At 37.5% G+C, this 27,365-nt stretch overlaps 1 protein-coding gene across 1 annotated transcript in view; it reads left to right on the top strand.

The window, feature by feature from the left end:
- WDR27 (WD repeat domain 27) overlaps positions 1-26,956 on the top strand; it is an 83,727-nt gene extending 56,771 nt beyond the window's left edge. The window contains exons 23-25 of the mRNA XM_074144663.1: positions 14,746-14,844; positions 26,199-26,238; positions 26,832-26,956. Of these exons, the coding sequence (XP_074000764.1) occupies positions 14,746-14,844; positions 26,199-26,238; positions 26,832-26,956 (264 nt within the window). The remainder of the gene's footprint in view (positions 1-14,745; positions 14,845-26,198; positions 26,239-26,831) is intronic.
- The last annotated feature ends 409 nt before the right edge of the window (positions 26,957-27,365 follow it).

Raw genomic sequence — 27,365 nt, 5'->3', positions numbered from 1 at the left:
AACTGCCTTTTATATTTCACAAGATCTGAAGTGTTTGACAGAGGAAGATGTTGGCTGCATTGACTAAAAGCAAAATCATAACCATAATCCCACATGGCATAGAATCAGAAACCCCCCCAAAATATGTTATTGTAAATAAAGAGGTGCAAATTTTGTCTGTCTTTTTATCTACTTACAAAGTATATGACCTATTTTATATGAGAACAGCTTCGTATAGCTTCTGTGTGGCTGAAGTAGCCAGTTGTTTGTATTTGAACTGCTTTTGTGTGTGTTAGTGTGAGATTTTTTACATACTGTAAATCATGGGTTGAAAGTGTTTCCTTAGCTCATTACTCCAACTTCTTTAAGGGAACCTTTATCAAGACCTGTGTAGGACCTGACAGTCTGATCAAAGCAGGTACCCACAGTATCCTGCTTTTGAACTGTTATTGTCATTACCATAATTCATTGTGATTAGAAAGTGTAGAAAGTTATAATTTCTAATATCGGATCTTCTCTTCACCTTAAATAGCCTAAGGTTACAAGAGTCATGGGTTGACTTTTTCTTAACTGGATACACATAATATTTTAATTTCTAACCATTTTACAAGCAGACAATTTGAGGTTTCTGACTATAAGACAATAGAATTAAGGATACCGGACAAATTAATTTGGTGTAGATTTCCATTTTCCTGGTCTCAGTACAAAAATGTTTACCTAAACATTTGTTTACCAAAGAAATCTTAGTCTAAACTGACAAAAATATCTAGAGAGTGTGTAAAATGCTACTTTAAAAAATAGAAATAGCTAATCTTCTCCTGTGTTCCATGTAGTTGTAGTTAGTTGCTTCATGTCTAATCAGGTTCTTTGCTTCTGTCTTTGAAGACTTTAGGGCTCTCTGAATAAATTCCAAGTTTCCAGAAATGAAGTAGGGAATGCAGAAATAAGGATTTGGCTCTTTAATTGTTTTCAGATTCATTCTTGCTAGCTCTCTTTGAACTGTATACTTTAAGGGGCACATTTTGACCCTAGAGCTGAAATGGAATTTGCTAACACAAAACTCTGTGTCCATGTCAAATCCCAAAGCCTGAGCTCATGGTTCCCCCTGACTGACCTTAACATATTTTTCAGCATAACAGGTTGCAACATCAATACTGAAAATCCATGGGTAATGTATGAAGTTGTCTTCCATTTTATTTATGCTTTTCATCAAAGTAAAGGATTTTGCCTACAACGTTGTCTTTGAAACACATTCTAAATCCAGGATTAAATTTATGCCTTTCAACTGTGAAGGTACCAAAACCAAATAGAGTAGGAAGATTGTTTCTTCTTCTACAGAGAGCATCAACAATGAAAAGAGTAACTGGAGACAGGATAAGGCAATTTGATGCTTATACATAACTAACCACTTGTTAATCCCATTTGTGCAAAATTGGTGTTAAATTCCCATTATCCAAGTGAAGCTGGAAACATACTTATCAAGGGGGCACAACAAAAGAATTCTGCAAACCTGTGAGTGAAGGCTGGAAGTAAACCTGGACCTGATAGTGCTTGCAGACTCAGTTGTTTTCAGACACAAGATTCTACGTCTGACATAATACAAACTGTAGAACTTGTTTATAGTTAACACCTTAGTTTTAAATTATTATAGTGGTTGATATTCCAAATAGAATGTCAGTCCTACTGAGAAATATACTGTAATGTTTTGCTACCATATATTTATTTAGTTGTAAAATTCACTGTCTCAAAACACATATCTTTGTGACTTTCCCTGTTAATTAGATGAATAACTTATTTGATAAGAACAAGAAAAATATGTATTACATAACAGTAGTCTTAGTTTTATTTTTATCTGTTCTCACATCAAGATTTGTAGCTTTAAAAATATTATTTATTATTTTATCACTCATAAATGCATTCAAAATACAATGCTACTATCTGTTAAACTTGTTATCTACTTTACTTGGCCACATATATTTTGGCTGTGAGAAGCCATAGTGAAAGGAGCTCTATAATTTGAAGTAGTTTAAATTACAGAATCACATAATCACATGGGGTTGGAAGGGACCTCTGGAGATCATCTAGTCCAAGGCCCTTGCCAGAGCAGGTCCACCTAGAGCAGGTTGCACAGGAATGTGTCCAGGTGGGTTATGAATGTCTCCAGAGAAGGAGACTCCACCACCTCCCTCGGCAGCCTATTCCAGTGCTCTTCCACCCTCAAACTAAAGAAGTTCCTCCTCATGTTTAGGTGGAACTTCTTATATTCAAGTTTGTGCCCATTTCCTCTTGTCCTATCCCTGGGCACCACCGAAAAAAGACTGGCCCCTTCCTCTTGACACCCACGCTTTAAGTATTTATAAGCATTGATCATATCTCCCTTCAGCCTTATCTGCTCTAGACTAAAAAGACCCAAGTCCCTCAGCCTCTCCTCGTAAGGGAGATGCTCCAGGCCCCTAATCATCTTTGTAGCCCTCTGCTGTACCCTCTCCAGCAGTTGCCTGTCCTTCTTGAACTGGGGAGCCCAGAACTGGACACAGTCCTCCAGATGGGGCCTCACCAGGGCAGAGTAGAGGGGCAGGATAACCTCTCTCGACCTGCTGGTCACACTCTTCTTGATGCACCCCAGGATGCCATTGGCCGCCTTGTCCACAAGGGCACATTGCTGGCTCATGGACATCCTATTATCCACCAGGACTCCTAGGTCTTTCTCCTCAGAGGTGCTCTCCAGCAAGTCAGCCCCCAACCTGTACTGGTGCATGGGGTTATTTCTCCCCAGGTGCAGTACCCTACACTTGCCTTTATTGAAATTCATCAGGTTCCTCTCTGCCCAGCTCTTCAGCCTGTCCAGGTCTCCCTGTGTGGCAGCACAGCCCTCCATTTGTATCATCAGCAAACTTGCTGAGAGGACACTCCATCCCCTCATCCACATCATTGATGACTATATTGAAGAGGACTAGACCCGGTACTGACCCCTGGGGGACTCCGCTTGTTACAGACCTCCACCTAGATTCTGTGCCCCTAATAACAACCCTCTGATCTCTGTCTTTCAGCCAGTTTTCAATCCACCTCACTGTCCATTCCTCTAATCCACACTTCCTAAGCTTACCTATGAGGATGCTGTGGGAGACTGTGTCAAAAGCCTTGCTGAAGTCAAGGTAGACAACATCCACCACCCTCCCCTCATCTATCCAACCATTCATGCCATCATAGAAGGCTATCAGGTTAGTCAGACATGACTTCCGCTTGGTGAATCCATGTTGACTACTTCTGATAGCTTTCTTTTCTTCCATATGCTTTGAGATGCTGTCCAGAATGAGTCGTTCCATTATCTTTCCGGGGATGGAGATGAGGCTGACCGGCCTGTAGTTTCCCGGGTCCTCCTTCTTGGCCTTTTTAAAGACTGGGATGACACTGGCTTTCCTTCAGTCCTCAGGCACCTCGCCTGTTCTCCAGGACCTTTCGAAGATGATGGAGAGTGGCTCAGCAATGACTTCTGCCAGCTCCCTCAGCACTCGCGGGTGCATTCCATCGGGACCCATGGACTTGTGGGTATCCAGTTCACTTAACTGCTCCTTAGCTTGGTCTTCCTGCACCAAGGGAAAGGCTGCCTTTGTCAAGTCTGCTTTTGTCAAGTCAAATTGTTAAAGTTGTTCCCCCTATTTTCTCTCGTGTAGAGTTTTGCAGTGCACTGATGCAGAGTGAGCATCTGCTTTTTAGTTTGGATAAGGAATGAGCACACCTCTTCTTGAAGCACTTCTCCAGGTCCTCCCCATTTACTGTGCTTTGATTTGTATCACAGAGGTGCCTTGCATCATGCAGATCAATTCATTTCATGTGAGGCTGAAGTGGAAGAGCAACTCCTTGAGCAAATTGGATGCTTTCTCTATGGTAATAGTGTTCAGTTGACAGAATCAGAGATAAGATAGCCTGAAGTAAAGCACCAAGACACATTGGGAGTTTGTACTGTCAGCACTGTTTTGTTCTGTACATCTTATGATCTATTTCTTGATTGCTGTAAATACATTATTAGTCATATTAGTCTTTTTGGGACTCAATCCTGATTTATAAAATGGAGATTAGCAATGGGATCTTTCTTCTGTCCTTTTCTCTTTAAAAGAAGACTTCAGATGAGGCCTATCTCAATTTATTACCACTACAGTCAGTTACTTTGATATTATTTATATGAAATACTTCCACTCTCGTGTGTCTTTGGTGTGATAAGCTTAAAAACTGCGTCTGATTAAGTGCAAAATTGCATAAAATGGTCTAGATAGCAAAGAGAAAACCACCCCAAGAACCCCAAAATGTGAATGACAAAATGATGCAATTATCTATTCTCCCTTTGAGACCACAATTTCACTAGAACTTTTTAGATACTAATGAATGGAAAATAGAAGACTACAGATGAGGGAAGTGGCAGGGGGTTGAGAAAGATATTTTGGTACGGATGTAAGTATATGGAGGAAATAGGACATGCTAATAGTTCAGAATGTTTAGTTCATTATCAATTGGGAGTGTATTTTGGAGGTATCGCTGATGTTTAAAATAGGTATTTTTGATACAATAGAGTGTGCTGTAGTGTTGACTTTAATACAGGGTTTGGAAAAATAGGAGGATTTTTTTTTTTGCTGGAAAATTATTTTTAGAAATGTCTGATAATGGTGTTGTGTAGTATTTATTGTCTTGGTCCGCACTTTGTACCAGAGGGCTTGCAGAACAGAATGTATTATATGAAGCAGTGGTGGGGACTATCTGTTTTGGTTTTCAGTGTCATTGGTATCCCAATTATATGTTGTTCAAGTTTTATTTTATATGTCTATATTGTTTAAACATGGAACAAGGTGATCGTTAAGGCCCCTTCCAACCCCAAACCATTCTATGATTCTATGAACTAAGATAGGCTTTAAGAGAAAACATCTGGAGAAAATAGCATTAGTAATGTTTACTGTGGAAAAAACAGTACTGACATTGCTTGGCAGAAGGAAATCCATGGCAGAGAATGAATGATAGAGACTGCGACTACCTCTCTGCCAGCTATTGCTGGAGAAAATCTATTCCTTTCCAAAGAACACAACTTTGTATTACTCTTGAACCTCAGGTTCTTGGATTCTTTGGTAGTGTGGTTGGCTTTTAGGCCTATTATCCTAGGACGGAGGAGATAAATATTGCTTTCTTGTTAACACAGACATGACTTTACAGTGTGCAGTTACTTTGCTGTCTCTTTGGGTATATCTTTGAAGATGATTGCCTCTACACCTCAGACCCGACCACCATAAAACCAAACTGGCAGTTGAGAGTAGTGGAGGATTTTCTGCTGGCTATAGATGTGTGCTTATTTAACTACTATAGGAGAATTTTTTTCTAGTGGCCTTTCAAACTGGACTTTATGAGGCTGTCATGTGTCAGTGTGCATTAACCTTTAAGTTTGGTAATACTTCTGAGAGGTGGGTGGAAGTGTTATAAGTTAGGCTTTTTGTTAAAGAAAAATAAGTAGGGAAAATACCTCGTATTCAAACATAGGCAAAACAGGATGTCAAAGGATATATGAACACCCAAGTTTCATTTTGGTATGCATGCAGCAGTGAGGTGCTAAAAGTGGATATAGAGAGATCTATACCCACAGGGCTTGTGTTTTCGATATTTACCTTTTAGTCTACAACTCCGACAGCAGTTGATTTTTGTGTATTATTGATACATATGGCAGTAATCTTACTAGTTGATTGCCTTCTACTAGTTGATTGCCTTCTGCTTGCCTATTAAGATGGGGTAATCCTTTGTAAAGCTAAGGAAACTCCCTGCTATGCCTAAAAATCTGAATGAAGATCCTCTGCATCATCTGAATCGTTCAGTATTTCTGTCCAACAGTCAACACCAGAACACAAACAGGGAATGCAATTATTGGTACAGCTGATGGAGAAGAAAGTCAGCGGCAGGCAGAAAAGAGGCATTTCCAGAGTGGGTGTGATCCAACCATACTGCTTCATAATGAGAGGTGAGGTAAATTTTCTTAGAACAAAATCTTCAAGTAATCTGCACCCTGCCAAACCTAAGTATGTTATAAAACTAAACGCAACCCAAATACAGCAGTGTTTGGTGCAACATTAATTCCACAGGCAGACAAATAAAAACAATCATATATGTGGGGCTTTCAAACTGGCTAATTGAATGGAAACTAAAATCAGGAAAAATATAAATCAGAAGATTCAAAGAAGGGTGGTTTACAGAGGCAATTCTGAAATATGGTTTAGATCTGTTTATACAAACTTTAATGAGGAAATTTCAAAATGTGTTAACTATAACTGTCTGCATGCTGATATATTTGAAAAATATTCCCATGAAAGGTGACTTATCTTGATAATATTCACTGTTTAATAATAAAGAGCATTATAAATTTTCACTGTTACTCCTTTTGTAGTTATGTTGAAAGAACTCGGATGGAAACTGGGATCTTACTGTAGTGGGCAATTTCCTGTGACTTCCAGAAAAACAGCTTCCATAAGTGGCATTAGAAGGGGAAGGGACTCTGAGAGGGCATATTATACTCAACATTTTGGTGACAGGCTTGAATAGACTTTTCGTGCTACCATGTGGCAAGTATATAAGATGTCTTGGGACTGAAGAGCATTAATCAGTGCTTAGGATACTTGTGAAGTCTGTTTTATTATGTGTGGATTTGGCATTGATGCCTATAGTCAAGGTAGTCAAACACTTTCCACTATAATTCTGTTTTCAGTTGCTTATAATTGAGAATATTTTTGGCTGAAACTTTCCATTCTGGGTGTCTGCTTCAGGCTGACTGTTATTTTTCATTTTAGTATAAGTAGTTCAGGTGCTTTTTCAGCTTGAGGTTGAGGAAAAATACATGGTTCAGTGGGAGACGTGCCCCAGTGTAAACAGGGGACGGTGGAGTGCAAGCCAAACAATTTTATCATAGAATCGTTATGGTTGGAAGAGATATTTAAGATCATTGATTCCAACTGTTAACCTAGCACTGCCAAGTTACTACTAAACCATGTCCCTTAGCACCACATCTACACGTCTTTTAAAATATGTCCAAGGATGGTGACTCAACTTCCCTGGGCAGCCTGTTCCAATGCTTGATAACCCTTTCAGTGAAGACATTTTTCCTAATATCCAATCTAAACCTCCCCTGGTGCAACTTGGGGCCATTTCCTCTTGTTCTGTCGCTTGTTACTTGGGACAAGAGACTGACCCCCACCTCGCTACAGCCTCCTTTCAGATAGTTTTAGAGAGCAATAAGATCTCTGCTCAGTCTCCTTTTCTCCAGGCTGAACAACCCCAGTTCTCTCAGCTGCTCCTCATAAGACTTTGTTTCCCAGACCCTTCACCAGCTTCGTTGACCTTCTCTGAACATGTTTCAGCACCTCAATATCTGTCTTGTAGTGAGGGGCCCAAAACTGAACACGGTACTAGAAGTGCAGCCTCACCAGTGCTGAGTACAGGGGGACAATCACTTCCCTAGTCCTGCTGGCCACACTGTTTCTGATACGGGCCAGGATGCTGTTGGCCTTGCCCTCCTGGGCACACTGCTGGCTTATATTCAGCTGGATGTTAACCAACACCCCCAGGTCCTTTTCTGCCAGGCAGCTCTCCAGCCACTCTTCCCCAAGCCCGTAGCCCTGCATGGGGTTGTTGTGACCCAAGTGCAGCTCCTGGTACTTGGCCTTGTTGAACCTCATACCATTGGCTTCGGCCCATCGATCCAGCCTATCCAGATCCCTCTGTAAAGGTTTCCTTCCCTCAAGCAGATCAACACTCCTGCCCAGCTTGGTGTCATCTGCAAACTTACTGAGGCTGCACTCAATCCCCTTATCTGGATAATTGATAAAGATATTAAAGAGAATAGGCCCCAATACCCTGGGGAACACCACTCGTGACTGCCCTCCAACTGGATTTAACTCCATTCACCACCACTCTCTGGGCCCAGCCATTCAGCCAGTTTTTCATCCAGCAAAGAGTATGCCTACCCAAGCCATGGGTAGCCAGTTTCTCCTGGAGAATGCTGATGGAAACAGTGTCAAAGGCTTTTCTAAAGTCCAGGTAAACAATATCCACAGCCTTTCCCTCATCTCCTAAGTGGGTTGGCTTGTCATAGAAGGAGATCAGGTTAGTCAAGCAAGACCTGCTTTTCATAAACCAGTGCTGTCTGGGCCTGATCACCTGATTGTCCTGTACGTGCTGTGTGATGGCACGCAAGATGATCTGCTCCATAATCTTCCCAGGCACCATGGTCAGACTGACAGGCCTGTAGTTCCCTGGATCCTCTTTTCTGTAGATCTTCCAGTCAGGTGGGACCACCCCAGTTAGCCAGGACTGCTGATAAATAATGGAAAGTGGCTTGGTAAGCACTTCTGCCAGCTCCCTCAGGATCCTTGGCTGGATCCCATCTGGCCCCATAGACTTGTGTGCATCTAAGTGGTGTAGCAGGTCTCTAACCATTTCCCCTTGGATCATGGGGGGTTCATTCTGCTCCCCATTCCTGTCTTCCAGCTCAGGGGACTGGGTACCTGGAGGAAAACTGGTCTTACTATTAAAGACTGAGGCAAAGAAGGCATTAAGTACCTCAGGCATTAAGTACTATCATGTAGTGTGGGAGTGTGCAGTAATTTGATGGCAGTAATGGAGGCAAATGGAGAATAATGCCTTATAAATCCAGATGGCTTTTGTAGAAGTGTAAGTAAGATTATTTATTTATCATGAGGCTTTAATGCTTCCATTTTCTTAGCTGTTTTGAAATATTAGAAAAAAAATGTCACAGGAGAGGGATGACTGGCCAATCCATGCAAAACTTCGGAAGAAAAAAAATCTCTATTCATGTAAGGTCAAATTGGGTACCTTTGACACCAGTGTCTTTTTTTTCTTTTTTTTTTTTTTTTTCTGTGACCTGTTTGTAAAATATGAGTTCTAGTTTAAAGCCACAACAGTTACAAAGGATTTTTCTTGCAACTGATGTTGCTTTTCTGGTCCCTGTGCAAGAGCAGAAGCAAGAATTTTTCTGTAATGCTTTCAGTGCTTCTCTTTCTCATTTTTTTCCTGCTCTTTCCCTTCCCAGGAAGGGAGTATGAGTGTAAGTAGTTTGACTCTAATGCATATGGCCATAGATTGGACTAGGGGGCAATGGGAACAGATGGGGACAAGTTTGCTTTGAAGACAGAGTATAAAAAAACATAGGAAAGAATTTATAGTGAAACTCTGCAGATAAAGAGTCAATATATTTAGCATACTCTCTCTACCAATGCAGTAGAATTAAGTAGTTTTCCATTTGGCTACAAATTCTTCCCCTCAAGGAAGGACCTTCACCCTTCTTCCCTGTATCTTGCCACAAATTTAAAGAAGAAAGTACAAGCTTGTATGTACATATAAGGTGCTAAATACACTCTCACACTGTGGGTTAATGAAAACTGACTACGCCAAATTTTCTTCAAGCTTCAAGTGAAAGGAAACACAAGTAAGTATGTGGTTATGGGTGCAGGAAACTTGTTTGGAAGCTATTGGTATAGGTAAATGATTTTTACTTTTGGCTGACCCTTGGATAGAAATGGAAAGGAAATAAGAATATCTACTGAATCAGTATTTTTATTACAAGAAATTGGTCTTAATATAAAAAAAAGGGATTGACTTTGGCTAAAGTCTATAACAGATTATATGCACATATGCATTTTTGGTATTGCTGAGTACTTCCTAGACTGTTTTGCTTTCTTTTTTTATTACATTTGGTTTGCTGAAAATCTGTTCTTCCTCTGTCAATGAATTCATATTTTAAACTTTTTTAACTTTTTTATTTCTTCTGTGGGTAGGGTTATGTTATAATTTGTAATTCACTTACTGGTTTTTTTTTTTTTCGGTAGAGAAGAATATGCTAAAAAGATCTAGTAAGTACAGAATAGAAAAACAATTTGAATGACATCAGAAATGTAGTAAAACTAGAATGATGGCAGACTACAGTAGGGGAATGTTTATACTAGAGTTATTCCACTTCTTATGAATACCTGAACGTAATTTCTGTTATTTTTGTTAAAATACCATTTCCTTTGGGTTGGTGTGTGGTGTTTTTTTTTTTTTTTTTTTTTTTTTTTTTTTTTTTTTTGTGGTGGTGGTGGGTTTTTTTGTGTGTGTTTGTTTTTCTATTGAAGTTAAAAATAAATTTACTGAAAAGTTTATTTTCAATCTTACACCAAGTTACATTTTATTCTCAGAATTTAACTATCAATGACTAGCTTAAATGTCTGTCACTAGTTACTTAAATAGAAGCTGGTTTTATACATTTTTTATAGTGATGCTTTTCTTTTAATCACATTTTATTGTGTTACATGTCAAAATTACTCTGATCTGATTTGCCCAGAGAAGTTGTGGATGCCCCATCAGTGGAAGTGTTCAAGACCAGGCTGGATGGAGCTTTGAGAAACCTGCTCTAGTGGGAGGTGTCCCTGCCCATGGCAGGGGGTTTGGAACTTGATGATCTCTAAGGTCCCTTCCAACTCTAACCATTCTATGATTCTATGTTTTGTTATTGTTTCCTTAAAAGCACAGTTATTGGAAGAGAAGATGATAGCTATCACAACATAATAAACTGTTCTGGGATGAAGTCACATTTTCTGTTGAAGCTGAACCATGACACCTAAATATGTAAGATTTATTGGGCTAGAAATACAGTATCAGAAAGAAGCTTAACACTAGTTCTGTTAGAATAAAACTGTAGGAATGAAGTACAGTGGGAAAGTTGAGTTCCTAGCCATGTTCTGTTTGTAGCAGCTGTTCAATATGAAAGTACTCTCTGTAGTAAAGATCAGAGTAAAGGTCTTTCCCATGCTGATGAATGCTTCAGTGGTTAGCTACTGGTGGCCTTCTATCTGTACTTGCTTGTCATTACTTTTCTCTGACCCCAGGAACCTTGTTACACAATGTGATGATTCAGAAGAGCAATGCATCCCAGCCTAACATATAGCTCAGGATGTAGAAGCATTTCTCGAAGGCTGGGAGGTAAGAGTTTGAATGCTTTTTAGGTTCAGAAGTGTGATTAGCTAACACCTCTTTTTAGACAACTCAATACGCACCTGCTAGATTATACTGAAGCTCCACAACTGCTTCATAGCAATTTTGAAAGAAATGTATGAGCCAAATAGTTGATTTAGGAACTGTGCTGGAGAGCATAAGTTACTAGAATACCTGGGTTTCACAAACATTGGATTTGTCTTCAAAAAAACCCAGTGAAATATTATCACACCTATTTTACAGAGAGGAATTGGGACATAGAGGTTAAGCCAAAAATGAATGCTCTTCTCCAAATTAAACTAAGAACCTGGAATGGAAAACTAATTTTTATTGGATAAGTTTGGCAAAGTTCTGTAAGCCACTAGATTATGATGGAAAATTTTCAGCTTCACTATCTCTCTCTCCAATATGTTCTCTTGGTTAAAACATGGAGCCATGTTTCTTCTTGGCTCAGAAATTACTAGAACACATTTTAGATCTGTGATTCAGAGCATTTTGTGCTTTTGACTCTTGCTGTCCTTAATTTTGCCTCTTCTTTGTGCCTGTTTCCATGAGGGAGGAGAATAGGCTTGAAGAGGAAAAGAAAAGTGCCAGTTAGGCAATTTGGGGTCAGGAAGAGAACAGATGGTGAGTGATAGAAAGCATAGTCTTGTCTGCTCCCTATACCTCTTAGTATATGCAGAAGAGCCGATGCAGACATTCCAAAAACTTGCAATTGCAGAGTAATTATCTTGTGAAAGGAAAAAAATGATTTTTTTTTTTTTTTTTTTTTTTTTTTTTAGGAGCAATAGGAGTTTTGTAAATCTCTTTTACTAGCTCCCCATGTGTCAGTTGTACGGAGTCCAGAGGACTTATGCTACATACCAATACCTGAATTTTAGAGTTGATTTTATTCTCTACAGTATTTTCTTCACTCAGTTCTAGTCTGTTTAAGCTCTTATTTCTCACAGAGTTTTTTAGTGTGTTAAGAAACATGATGTGTTTATCCTGCTCTGGTCATTCCCACAGTTCCAAAGGGGATGGACATGTGTACAATGGCTACAAGGAGTAGGATTTGAATCTTTCATGATACGAACACCTAACAGGTGTCATGGCGTTATCGAGTATTGTGACACTATTGAACCATTTTGACAAGAGGTCCACAGGATTTTGTGGGGCTGTTTAGTAAGAATGAATTCTTCCTGTTTTCATGAATACTCTCTTTCTTCACTCAGTTAGATATAGAGGAGCATCCTGTTCTGGGGACTGCAGTGCAGCTTATAATGTTTTTTGCTCTCCTCTCACTCAGTGTAGTCCTTTCCTCTCTGGAGTCTCCCTGGAATATGGACTTACACAGCATCTCATCTCTCATTTTCTTGACACTTGCAGATTTCCATTAATTATGTGAGCATGGCTGCTGTAGTCTGCTCTGGCACTATGGTGGTGGTGGTGAAGTACAACCTGACTGTGGTCTCTATGCCTTGTCCTTGCCAGAGTAAAAAGGTCATTGCTAGCACTCTCTGGTTTTGGAACCAAGTCCTTTGGGAAGTCTGGACAGTAGGGCCAGGTGATACACAGTGTGACAAAGCTTGTCTATGACAAGAGCACAATGTCACAGGTACTGAGATAACACATAGATGGCAGCATCTGATAATTTTGATACTAGTTGAGTCATGGTATAGTATCATCAGAGTGAAGAATGGAGAGCCAGTATCAAACGAGAAGAACAGATAGATGTAGCCCTAAAAAATAAGGGAAAATTTGAAGGGTTCTATCATATTAGAACTGTGAAACTTTCTCCGTTTAAGCCTAATTACTTGGCAATATTGTAATCTGTTTAGGATCTAAAGTAAATAACCAACACTCTCTCTTAATATTTTTATGTCAATAAGAGGAATCTTATGACTAGCTGGAGGTATTTACAAACAGCAATTGTTTCTGTATGGAAACAACAAGTACTTGAGTAGTCCTGTGTACAGACTGAATTTACTAATATATGGTCTCGTACTTTCCATCAGAGAAAATAATTTCATGTCTACAGACACATCAGAATGGTTTCTTCTGTTTCATTATATCACTTTTATCTTGTTTGGGTTCCCCTTACCTATCTGTTCACCTGTGAACTGATCATGACCCAAGTGGGATAAGTCACAGCAGCTAAGTTATGGCCTATGTTTCTGTCTGTTTTTATGTACTTCATTTATGCCAGTAGGTGGTTTTAATTCCATCACCTGGACTAAACCCAGGATATGTGAGGTATATAAACTGGATGCAATTAAGTAGATTTACAGTGGGCCTCTTGGTTTGCCTCTCAGTGAATGCTTCTTCGGTGCTGGTTTAGCCTAGAGAATCTTTGGAGTTGGCTGATAAGATTTGTTTGCTGAGTGAGGCATTAAGTGTTTTTCAGGACCTGCATTGGTCCGTGAATCTTCTCATAAATTGGGAAGACTGTCGGTTGAGTCCACAAGGTTTTGGGACATGTATTTTGTAGCAGTGTGCTGTCTGCTAGGGAAAGCTCAGCTGCTTTGGGTCTGAATCATTAAAACTCATTTTAAGGTACTATCAACAAAAAAGTTTCAACAAGTCACAGAGTAATACACTGTTGTAATGGTGCCTAAGCACAATTTGGTTTAGTTTATGTTAGGCTGTGCTCCGAGTTCCACAGTCATAGTCTGAATTGCAGAGATTTAGTAAAGGCAACGGAACACACTAATTTTTTATTGAAACTGTAAAGTTTGGATTATCATCTTTGACTATTTTTTGCATGCTTTGCAATTTATTCTTTCGAGATACATATTTTCTTTATAATGTACCAAATAAGTCTGTGTATTTTCTATGTTATGCGTCTTTTCTGTTATGTCTTGTATGCATACTGTCTGACTATATCCTGCGAATAATTGTTATTTTCACTAGATAAGGCATAGTCTAAAACAATCCTATTTACTAGCACATGACTCTCACAAGTGTTTCTTATGTGAAGGATTTGTTTTAAAACATTTTCTGCTTTGTTTATGTAAGATAATGATAATTTAATATCACAATCCAACTGTTTTATTGGTATCAGTATGTCTATGACTTTCACTGAATATTGGGTTGGTTTCTTAATGCATTTTTGCATTGGAACTGTTTATTATTTGAAGCTGCATGAATAAGAATATAATTATTTTGTTTCTAAATTTAATTTACTCCTTGGAAAGCACTTTTCCTTTTTTCCTTTGAGAAACAAAGGCAGGCAGTTTGCTTTTTCTCATTGATGATACCCACATCACTTGTAATATTATTGATTTGTTATTGAGTTCTATGCTGTTCAATTAAAAACTGCAAAGACCTATGTAGAAACTTAAAAAATTTATTTAATATAGTGAAAACATAAAAGTTTTCAAATTTAGAAACCAAGGTTTTAGATTCTATATATTTCTACTTAAAATAAAGGGGTTACATTCTGAAATAAAAAGATTTTTCAAGAAGAGTCAATTTCTTACCTCCCTATTTGAAATATATTTAATTTTTAGTTATTTAAGGGGAAAAGATTGCATTACTTTTTCTAAATTTATTTTTTTTTTTGTATTTGAGTTAACTTAAGCATTTGCTAAATTATCCTGAATGATAAAAATCAACTGTAAGATGTTGATGACTTTTATATCTGTTTAGCTATTCCAGAACTTTTCTAACTTCTCTGTAGGCTGAATCTTTAGTCCTCCTATACTATAACTTAGTGCTTCTAGAATGTGATATATTTCTTTAAAGTGAAAATATGATATCATTATTTTTTAGGCTTACATATATGAGATGCATTCAAGCACTTTCTCACATAAACTGGGAGGACACACAGAATCTGTCATCAATGTGGCTTTTAGTCCCTCATCTCCACAGGTTAGTCATTGCTTTTTTTCCTCTTAGTAATTATAATATGTAAACTCTTCACTGTAAACTTGCTTTTCACTGCTGTTCCATTTACCTGCCAACATGCTGTGCAGCTGTAAGGCTGTTCATCTACTTCCAACTATAGCGTGGTTGTCGTGTCAATTATAAACTCATGCAAAATTCTGCATGCTACAGAAACAAATGCTCTGACTAACTGCCTACAAAGAAGAGTTATGCCATGAGAACTATTGTGAAACTGTACGTGTTGAATGTTGAAAAAATGTAAATCCTTCCTCAAATTACCTGAGTCTACTACTCCTAATTTAGAGAATTTAAAAGAAATAAGTAGGGGCTCAGGCCTGCCGTAATTACTCAAATGCCTAAAAAATTTAAAAAGCAATGTTAATTTAAATGTTCTGTGGCAGAATAAATAGTGAAAAAGCTTTATGACACCGTTTTGAAAAACTATTACTGTTGTGTTTTGAGCCTTTCAGTTATCTACAGATAAAAAGCACTGCAAAGAGGTTAGGCATTAGGAAATGACTGTTCCTATTTTTTTACTGATCATTAATACTATGCTGTGTTAACGGCATTATATTTCAATGTAATAGATTAATTATAATGCAGCAATATATGCACAGGGGTCTGTTTTCTAAGTTTTATTTTGAAACCAGAGCTTCCCTACAGCTAGTTTATCACTTGAAAACTTTGTATACTGCTTTGAATCCTATAGACTTACCTTCTTTTTTCATGCATTGAAACTGCATTGAAGCTTTCTTCTTTCTACACTTCTCCTTACTTTAAAGAGATAACAATGGTCACTATATATATAAAAGAATGCACAGTAGCTCCTCTTTACTTCACTATCTCCTCAACACTGGTTGTACTTGCTACTATTAAAAATATTTATGGAGTAAGTCTAATTTCTTTACATGTGGGAGTATCATTGTATTTATGTTATAATTTCTGTGATTTTAGAATTTCTGGAAGTTTTATTCCTTGTGTATATGTTGTTTGAAGTGAGAAATTCTTAGTTACTATCTTGTGATGAACATTCTGTATTTCTGTTCTTTGGATTCAGCAATACTATATTCAGCCAAAGGTATAGTCTATTAAATTTTGCACCCACATTAAGAATAGTTTCAGGTTTAGCACTGAATTCAGTTGTGCAAAAAAGATGTTATATACTGAAGAATATTGCCGACTGTAGTCTTGCAGCATCTTGATCTGTGGTCCAGCTGTTGGAATGCATTTTGGTGGAAAATGTCTTATTACAGTTTAGTTGTTAAAAGTCTAGAAGGTCCTTTGCCATAGTACTATGAACCAAGACTTTGAAGTAACTGAATTCAGGCAAATCATCTGTTGATCAGGGGTCAGAATCTGTAAATGGTATGAAATAAACATCTGCTGTGGATTCAAGCCAGACTGGTCCAACTCTGAAAATGTGTCTTGGGGCACAAAGCCTTTAATAACGAACTTTATGAAATATCACACTGTCAATTTAGTATTATAGTTAAGGACCAAATCTGAAGTTTAAGGACCAGAAACTCTTTTCTTGAAGAGGTCTTTCCTGAGAAGCAAAAGCTGAGAATTTTGAACCACCTGACAAATTTCTCCATAGATATGGTTCTGAGGGAAGGTTTTGAAACTGATGTTATCAGGAACACTTTACTAAAAAGCAACGAATGTGCAGAAACTGCTCCTTTGAAGGATTACAGCTGAAATGTAAATCTGTTAACCAAGTCATTCTGTATAACAAACACTCTGAAATATTTTCTAAATAAGTATTTCTGGGGGAGTTGCAGAACAAAAAAGGAAAAAAAAAAACAACACCCCAAACCAAACAAAAAAATCCCCAAACAACCAACCCTGGGCTTTCCAATATAGGATTAAGCATGAAGTTACATTCAAAGGCACTAGAAGAAGACACTAGGAGGCGAAGCTAAGTGCGATGGTGAGCTTGTAGAGTGGAAAAGAAGAAAATCACAAATGAATCAGAAAATAATAATCCCATGGCTCGAAAGAAAGACTTTCTATTAGGCAGCCAGAGTTTCCAACACTGGAAGATTTTGATATCTACTGCTACCACTAGTTAGGGTTTTAAGATTGACACTATTCTTGTTTCATCCAAAGTTTGAATTAATACAGTTAAGAATTATACTGGGTTCTAAATAACTTCTGCACAAAGCCCCATTGCATTTGAAGGGAAAGACTGGCAGGGGAAGGAGTAAGGGGTGAAAAAAAGGAAGTGGCTGATGAGTGAAATTCGAACGTTATGGCTAAGCTTTCTGCCGCGGAAAGATCCAGCCAAGGGTGAGGTGTACTGGCAGCACTCCAGTTCAGTGGTGGCTTGCCCAGCACCTGTCCATGAGATAGTTTCTTCCAACCATTATTATAACTCTCACTCGCATAAATGTTCTTCCAGAAAAGAGGGGAAAACCCTGGATGGGAATAATAGTGATTTTTTTACTTATGGGGGGCATTGTTGCTTTCATCATATGGTATTCCGGAATGATTTATAAAATGGTTGCTATAAAAGCTGGAGAAGGGGAATAAGACAGAAGCTTTGCATTTATCTTAGGTTTATTCTCAAGATGATTTCTCAGTTTTAGCTACTCCTTGTAACTTCCTGGTTTTCTCTCATTGTTCAAAACCTATGTAGGGAAAAGTGGTAATCTTACAAAAAATAGTAATTGAATTTCTATCTATTTTAGGGAATACACATTAAGGGACATTTTAGTGTTTAACTATTATAACTATTAACTATAACACATTTGAGTCAATCTCAGTTAAAATACAGTAGGAGTCTTATCTTCCAAATATGGGGACAATAAATGATCTCTCTGTGAAATGTTTTTGAAGTAGGATAAAGGCAAACGGTAACACAATTGTCATCTGCTGTTTTTTTGGTGACTTTTGGATAGTTGAGTGTTGGTTTCATCTTTGTACAAGCTGGGTGAACGCTGTGTGCAAAACCATCTAAGTACACCCTAGCATATTGTCCTCATTGGTAGTTGCTTAAAAAAAAAAAAAAAAAGAGAAGAAAAGAATGTCCAAGCTCTGAGCCAATATACTGTACTGGAAGTTATTTTTTCATGACAGAATCACGACTTTGAAATCAGTATGCATCGCTAACACCCCACTGATATACTGAGAGGTAGCTTAAAGAGAGAAAAAACAAACACCCTGAACCACACTTTAATAGAATGAGCCCTGAGCAACCTGATCTGCGTTCAGGACTGATGTTATTTTGAGTAGAAGGTTGGATGAGATGATTTCCTGAAGTCCTCAGAAGACTACCTGTCTGGAATATACACATATAAAAACACATGCTCAGTAAGCCAATGTAGGTCATTTCATGAAAAATAATAAAAAATATAATTTGAATTGGATTAAATGTGGCCTATCTGTTCCATTCTTTTTGTCTATAAAGGATATATATTTATATATATATATTATATATATATATTTATATCTCCTATATTTAAATATAGGAGAGATTGATGTGAGCACCCATTTGATATATTGAGAGATTACTTCAAGAGCTAAAAAACACAAACCAAAACTAGACTATAATGGAAGAATTCCTCAGCAACCTGGTCTGAGTTCATTGTTCACCTTACTTTGAGTAGGTTTGGATGATAAGATTTCCTGAAGTCCCTGCAAATTGAATTATTCTCTGATTTTGTGATAGTGCACGTTCTCCAGAAACCTCTTGTCACTGAAGGCACAGTAATTAAAAATTGTGATGTAGTAAGCATTAACGTCTCTTGATTACCACAGAAGTTTACCTTGTGGTCTGTTTATCAGTAAAATATCTAATTTACGTGTGTGGAAGATATTAATTCAATTTGTTAATTAATAGAATATATATATTTTGCATTAATTTATAAGTGATTTTATGTTTAGAAGTACAGCTATATTTCAAATAACATTAGTTTCAGGTATTATTGTATTGTGGCACATTTAGGTCAGATAATAACTGACCATAAGTGCATTACTTGGCAGCTGGAGAAAGCTAAATGAATAGTAGAGATCTGGAAATCTCTTTCACAGTAGATTTGCATGGGAGCCACTGTAAATTTCATATTGATTTTCTGCTGACCTGTTTGAAGGGAGACATATTTAATGTTACCAGTAAGGACGTTTGCTTGTGTGTCTCTCAGATAGTAATACATTTTAGCACTAAAACCACCACTTTAGTCAGAATTGGCTACAGGTAGTTTTGGATGTGTCTGGAAATATGAGTTATCATGTTTTACTAGCTACTAAAAAAGTATACTTTTCCTGGTGGTCACATCTGGAGATTTCACTTTAGAACAATTTGTATGAAGACTCCATTCTTTTGTGCTTTTGGTTCACCATTGATGGTTCACTTAATCATAAAATTTTCCACAATGGAGGGAACTTTTGTAGTGATATGGAAAATTCTTTTTCAGACTTGAAAGACCAAATTTGCTTTTTCAGACTTCAGACTAAATTTGCCAAGTTTTGGCTTTACTATTGAATTAGTCTTGTGTCATTCCTATGTAGAGCACATTTTTTCCAGTGTGATGTTCTTCCTTAGGCCTCAGGACTATCTTGTCATAGACTAAATCATGTGGATTTAAAACCTGTGACCAGCTTGACCTCTAATATGATCTCACTGAACTCAGGAAAGCTCTTTCACATGCTTCTTTTGACCCTACTCTTTGGCCCAATTACTCCCTCTCATAATCCACAAATACATCAAAACTAGACGTAAATGGAATTTGGTTGGGTTTTTTTCTTTCTCCTGTAATTTTATCTCTGAGAGGAATAAGCAGCTAGCTGTCAGCTTTTCTTATTTTCCATTCCAGCAGATCAAATTCAAAGGTGAGAAAATGCCATCAAATTCTAAAAATTCTAGCTTTTCTTTTGTTTTTCTGAAATGTATTTTAAAGTTTTGAATTCTGCTGGAAGACTAGAGTAACTTTCAAAAATCAGGTTTTAAAAAGTTTTCTATAGACTTTTGTTGAAAAATTATTTGATATAATCCTTTGTCTTCTTTATGGCCCTTGGATGGAACAACCTTTATACTCATGAAAGAACCAGAAGATGGAAAATAAACTAGCTTGGATATCTAATGGGAATTTGTAGTCATGTCAGAAAAAATTCAGAGGGAGTGTATCTGTGTGAGTGCTCTCATCATGAACAAGAAAGCAGTAAGGAAGCATCAATGAAAAGGCTTGAGAACAAGGTCTGAGGAAAGCTATCAGGCCATTTATTTTGAGGGCAGATAGTTCACTTAAATTAAAATCTGCCAACTCAGTAGCAGCCAATGGACAGAGATCCTCTTGTACTATCTGAGATAATAAAACCATCCAAATCTATAAAGGCTAGAATTGGTTTACTGAAGCCTCAGAAAGCTAGACACTGAGACTAAAGAGGTAAGCATATTTGTGGAAAAGGATACCAGGTAAAATCTGAAGACTGATTATTTTATTTTGAATTTTAAGTAGCTTCAGAAGGAATAGGGTTTTGCAAATAGGTTACTATTCATCTTAGAAGAGGCACTTTCCTGGAATTTTAGGAAATTCACAGGTTAACTTAAGCTGAAATGAATATGCCTCTACTATGCATGTTAAACAATTACAGTTAATTCACTTATAAAATGGAATTCTCTAAATGCCATAATATTCTGTTTAGGAATTATTGGTAAAAGAGAATTGTAGAATGGTTAGAGTTGGAAGGGACATTAAAGATCATAGAGTTCCAACCCCCTGCCATGGGCAGGGACACCTCCCACTAGACCAGGTTGCTCAAAGCTCCATCCATCCTGATCTTGAACACTTCCAGTGATGGGGCAGAAGAAAAGATATGCTTTTTTTTGATCAGAAATGGACTACCGAATAGTTAATTATTCTTCAATAGAAGAATTCCCAAACCCACTTGTTCTACTGTAGAGGTCTTTTTTAACCATAGGCCTTCAAGCATCTGCTGTGGTTGTGCTACTATTTTAAAGGTTGTGCTCGTATGCCATTGTAGATGTTAAAAAAAAACGTTTGCAACTGCAGTGGTTTAAGCTAGCATATTTTACTTCATTCTTTTTATGAGCTGGGACTATACATGCAGTCAGTCAACTGGCTTGGCTGAGAACATTCTGAAGCAGAGTGTGATTAAAATTGGTGAAAAAACAGAGAACACTGAGAGAGAGAGCCTATTTAATGTTTTTCCAGCATGTCCTCGTATGTCTTAATATCAAGTCTTCAACTCTTCACTCATTTCACAAACCTCTTCTCTTTCTACATACTACTTTACGCTGCTGAGGAAGAAATGTCATCAGTTTTCTTTATAAGCAGCAGTGTGCAGTAATGCAGGCTTTGTATGAAGACTGTCTTTGCCAAAGACTGTACTGCAGTTTGTGTCTGGTGAGAAGTTATTTCCTTTCTCCTCATCCAGCCAAAGAAGACAGCTGTATCAAAATGAAAAAAAAAAAACAAACCTGCTGCTGACCTCATAGTCATGCTTTCTGAGGTTGAATGTATTTCTCTCCTTGTCTTCTCCTTGAACTCTTAGCTAAGTTTGTGCATGCTTATTTGTGTAATCTCAGTGAATTGAATGAGGATTTGGAGTGGATATCCCTTAAATTTAATGAATATATCAGTTTAATGTTTCTATCCAATTTACTGAAATAGCAGTCTGATTAATTTTTATTAACATTTTATTTTCATTCACCATCATGTTTAATATCCCTCTTTTTTTTATCCTCAAATGTATGGATTTATTATCATGGTATTAATTTAAAAAAAAAAAATTGGCATGGCAGTTAATGCAATTTATCTTAGCTATCACGGGCTAAAGGCTGTTCCAGTTTGATCAACTTGTAAGTGGTACCAAGACATTCATGCAAAGTAGCCAAAGGCAGCTGCATGTACCCGTTCTTACTCTTGTAAGACTCTCAGATTCAAGATAGGGAGATGCTGGATTCACTGGGCCAAACAGTGAAATAAAAAGATCTCTGCAGAAGGTAACAGCACCCTGAATGCTGTTGCACAAATGAATCACTGTTACAGCGAATGAGGCCTTTGAGTATTTTTATGTAAGACAGTGCTTTTTAAAAAAATTGTTAGCAGTCATTGACTACTGCAGCTGTGTAGTTTACAAGGCCATAACTTGCTAATAATCTATGAGATACTCTTCGAATTTAGAGGATTGCATAACCATTCAACTTTCAACAGTTAAATGGATTTAGATATTCAGCCAAAGCACAGAAATACAGCTTGTCATTTATCCTAAATTTAGTCCTAGTCTAAGTGGCTTGAGGGAAAAGAGGGGCTTCAGCTTTACCCACCTTTGGGAGATTCTCAAAGTGGACTTGGTTTCTTACACTGCCTGGCTTGGCTGCTGCCTTTAAGCCACTGGTTACCTTTGCAAACCTTGGCCCTTGCCTTTTTAAAAACTGTTTTGATGGAAAAGAATGCAGAGCTCTGGGTTGTGCCACACTCCTGCTACAAGGGTGGTCGAGCCTGTGGAGAGCCTATTAGCGTGACACAGCAGATAGTCCTACCGAGTTTATTCCAGTCCCTGAGAATTCAGAATCAGAGTTCCTCACTGCACATATATTTCTCTGCTTATAGCAGGAAGGCCATTTCTTTTGCATTTTCTAACAAAACCCAGTAATGCTGTCTGCCAGTTAATATAGGAGTGGATGTGGTTTAGTGGAAAAAATTGTTTATACCAAATAAATTCTTGTAAGTACACATGACAACTCTGAAGAAGGATGGCAATTTTTTTAAAAAGAAAGAAAAAACCTTCTCTAAGCTAGGAAGAACAATATAATTCAATTTAATCATGGGATACTCCAGCCGTTCTAAGTGTGTTGCCAGCAAACAACAGCTGTACACCACATGATTTTATATAAATATGCTTGCAGTGGCAAGCTTCTCAATTCATAGCACATTTGTCATAAAGTCTTTACTGTACTTCTTACAAGTGTAGATATTTTATTGAATGGCACTACTAGGTTGAGAGGTGGTACTGAACAATTGGTTACTCAGCTGTTCAATGTGAATTCTGTTTACCAAGTATCTTTACCCAAGACAGGGAGGGCAGGGGTCCCTTGTGGACTGAGAAGAGAGAGGACTGACTAGGAGTAGGAAGAAAAGGCACAAGCTGTAGGCATAGGGATAACTTGGAGAACAGGCAGCTTTTTGGAAACCATCAGATAGAAAATGAGAGTGAGGAGGGAATGGTGGAGACTAAGAACTGGAGGGAAAGAACATATGTGTGGAGAAAAGTGATGATATTGGAGAGATGAAAAGAGTGCCTAGAGGGAGAGAATGAAAGCCCTGCAGAGAAAAGTATGAGAAGATAGCTGCAAGGTTAAGAATTATAGTTTCTGCACTTTTAGTTGAGCCTTCTTTCTGAAAAAGGTAGCAAAAGTGAGATGCCCATGGCTGGGTTTTCAGAGTTGCTGAGAACCAGAGGTTGCTCTTGACTTAACAGTCCCGAAAATCAATATGTTCAATGCTTAAGAAAAAATTGCTTTTCAAAGGACATGAAGAAACACTGCCAGATAAAATAAACTTCTCTTGCTCCCTTCACACACTACACAACTATATTCCAGGAGCCAATAATACAATATTGAAAAGGATGAGCAAGTGAGCATCTACTTTTCATGCTCCATGAAGGGGCAGTTAGAAAAATATTTTGTGAAGTGTACTTTGAATACAGTCTCCTCCTCTGTCCTGAGAAGCTGAACTGAGAAAGCTTTGCCAAACAGGAAGAACTAAAGGGCTAATCATTAGGAGTTTGTTCAACTATGTTTCTTATATAGAAGTAGGAATTAGAATGTAATTGTCCTACCTAGCTCTCAAGGAAATTGTCCTTAAGGTACCTTATTTCTTTTTCTTGCCATCTTGAAAAGTGTTGCTATCATGCATTTCTCTTACTCAACAAATAATATTCATAGAATGCAGTTGAACATTGCTGATGCTAGAAACCATAGTGGGGGAGGTTTCAGTTCTAAAATTCCTGGGCTTTCACGTAGAACAAGTACAAAGCTTCTTCCCCGACTTTGATTAAAATTCATGCATTTGCATTCCAAGAAAAGTCTCCCTTCTTACATGGTCTTTAAGAAACTAAGGGCCAAATCAGTTGGCAATCATGATATAAATGTATAGAGGACGTATAACAAAGCAGAGTTCAGCTATTAAAAATACAACTAGATGAACTACAAGGAAAATTAAGTATGGAATAAACTGCATTCTAAATGAGCTTTTGGAAAAGGGAAAGCTAAGTCTTAGCTAAAAGATTAAATATGAAAAGAAAACCAGACACAACTTCTGTCTCAAATTAGAATAGCAACATAAAATGATTCCAGCTGTCCGATGGAGTATGATATAGCCCCACCAAACATTTTGTCCCAGCTCCTGGCTATATCTGAACTGTGTACAGCAGTGTGTGGAAGGCGGGAAGCAGAAATTCTCTAAAGCTGCCTTTTGTGCCTCATTTCTTCCAGTCCACTGCATAAAGTACAGCAGGCTCAGAAGTGCTGTATTCTGCATGCCCTAACAAGCTTTCCCTGGGAGCTAATTTGGCAGCCGGGGGTTAGTTCTGCTTTGCCTTCCTTTCAGGCCTGCAGTGTGTGCTGGAGTAGGCAGGGAAGAGTAGATGCTGATAAGGGGATCCTGTGATCCTTTTTCTTATGCCATAGAAATATTCAACAGCTGGAATCACCATTGTTCCTAAACACTGTGTTTCCGAAAAGTAGTATTTGAGATGTTTAACAATTATGGTAATTCACACATTAAGATGCTGGCATTGTAATCTGAGGGGATTGTTTGATCTATGCTTTTTCATAATTCAGTCACAATGTATCTTCTTTGTTTAGAATATCATAGTAGCCAAGACACCCTGTGACTTGTATTTTTATAGAACTGTAGCTGTATTCTAGCCAGCCAGTTGCTTACTCATTTAAGAATCTTTCTTGAAACAAATAGATCATTTTCCCACCAACGTACCATACCATACGTACTACAAACCCACATCCGGGACTTATTCCAACATTTATGACCTTCATTTCAGCTCCTCTGCCAAGAACTTCTGCAGAGAGTCACACTGACTCTTGCCACTCTCTTTTTTGTCTCTGATCAGGTAGTGAGTGACCTATACTGTACATTGAAGAGAGAAGTTAGGTCTGTGAAAAGCTGACATTTGTCTTTTAAAGTGTCGCCTCAGTATGTGTGTCATTCTTTCATCTGAATGAAAATGAACCACTTTTAAACTCAGATAAGGACTCTGAAGAAGGATCAGCAGAGGATGATGGCAGTAGCATGAAATTCTAGCCCAACTGATATCAGTGGCTTTAGTAATTTCACTTCTGGTTTCCCAGAGAAGCTAAACAGAACACTGGATCACTGTGTGTTATTACTGGAAGCAGGGAGAGAGTGGAATAAACAGAAATGTGATATAATTTCCAATTATAAGGGAAATACTTGAGAAAAAATGTACATTTAGCATTCTTTATAAGACAGATTGATATTAAATTAGATAATGTTTTAGTTAATTTTATTAAAATCTCAGGAAAGTGTCTATCATTTATCTTATCATAAGGTTCTCATTTCATCCTGTCATATACCACAATAAAATATGAAACATTTCTGCTAAGTTGATACTTGCCATGCAATAATCTAAGCTGTAAACTTAAAGTAAAAAATGGATTTTAAAAGAAACTGGGGTGCAATTCTTGAAGAACTGCTCCTATATAGCTGACTAGTTTTCTTTTGCAATTTCCTAAAGCTCCTGATCCTTCTTTATTAATTGTCCCTTGCAGAGGGATCTAGATAGATTAGAGCATTGGGCAATCATTAATGAGTTCAATAGACGAATGTAAGTATCAGTTTAATGTTCGGTAGCAGTGAGTAAACCAAAACATGTTAGCAATTATTAAGAATGAAATTGAAAGCAAAACAGAGATATCATCATATCATTGTATAAATATGTGACAGTCTCTCTGCAAAGTCTGATTTGTCAACCTCAGAAACATTTACTAGAATTGAAAAAGTTTCAGAAATGACTGACCAAGTTGATCAAAGATATGGGATAGCTTCATCGGAGGAAACAGCTAATTAAAATAAAAATTCTTCAGCCAAGAAAAGAAGCAACTCTGAGGTGTTATATGAGATGTTTAAAAAAATCATAAGTAAATTTTGGAGCCTGCAGAGGATGAATAATGAAAACTTGTTCATCTTCCAATACAGAATTAATGGATGTCACATGAAGATAACCCATCAGAGGCTAGAAACAAATGAAATAAGATGATTTTCCATAACATGTAAATAAGCTTTGGAATACCTTTCTATGGGATACTGTGAATGATGAAATTCTATTTTTGTTTTAAGGGAAGACTTGACAGAGTAACAGCTGAGAAGTCTGTTAAAGGTAAATTAAAATACATAGAGATCCGTTTTTCTATAGAATGTACCTGCATTTCAAATTCTACAAGCAGAATGTTAGGGATGATACACTTAGTCTATTCTTATATTATATTCCTCCCTAGCCTCCCTAAGAATCAGGCTCTGCTCCACTTTTCAAAAAAAACCCAACTCTTTATTGTTTTCCACAATTAATATTCTCCGTCACCTACTGGAGCAAAAGTAAGGTACTTTGTTATGATGCTGGTAAGAAACAGGGTCATTTAATTTCAAAGTTTGTCTTACTTATTTTATAGCAATTAATTTTTTCCCTTGTTTTTTTCTAAACCTGAAAACAGGTTTTTTTTAATCATTCATAACAGTGGGTAGTATGGACAGCATCTAACTAATCTTCTTAGTAGCAGCGTTATCGTACAGTAATACGGTTATTTCTACACCTCAAGCTTTTTTCCTTTATTTTTTTGAATGCTCAGCTTGATTCAGATGTTATCCCATTATTTCTGTGAAAGGAGAAATGCTCTCAGTAACACTAATACTGGAAAATTTAGGGAATAAAGAACTCTAAATTACTATTTGTACCAGTGTGTTTTACAACCTTAGTGATAGAACCAGCTGTCCTACGTATTGTAGCAAGAACTACAGACCTCTGCAATACGGTCACCACTTTAAGAGATTATACAGTTTTTGAGGCCGAATCTGAAGAAAAAACAACTGAAGTCCAGTAGTTCTTGTGATCTGATTTGAAACTTATCTGTGCATAGAGTGCAAGTGCAAGTGTCTGTGCATAGTTTGTGGAATTTTTAATCATTGCTTTATTCTCATTTTTGGATGCAGAAATCCAGGAGTCTTTTGTCTTGTTACGAGTATACAGTATGTTTTAAACGACTCAGAAATTTCCCTTTGATAACATGTTAGTCTGCATTTTATCTCAGTGACACACACACAAAAAATCCCTCCCTGTGGGTTTCACACAAATTTTTTGGAGAAAAATCGCTAGATTTCATTATTTTTCGAGTAGGCTGTCATCACCACCACCAGATGATTTATACATTATATCTTAAGAATCCACAAGACCTTTTAATAATTAGATATATACATATAAAAATCTTTGGGAAAGTTTCTTATTTTTCTTAC

The sequence above is a fragment of the Numenius arquata genome, chromosome 2 (genome assembly GCF_964106895.1).
Source record: "Numenius arquata chromosome 2, bNumArq3.hap1.1, whole genome shotgun sequence".
Lineage (NCBI taxonomy): Eukaryota > Metazoa > Chordata > Aves > Charadriiformes > Scolopacidae > Numenius > Numenius arquata.
This window is presented reverse-complemented; position numbering and strand designations above follow the sequence as displayed.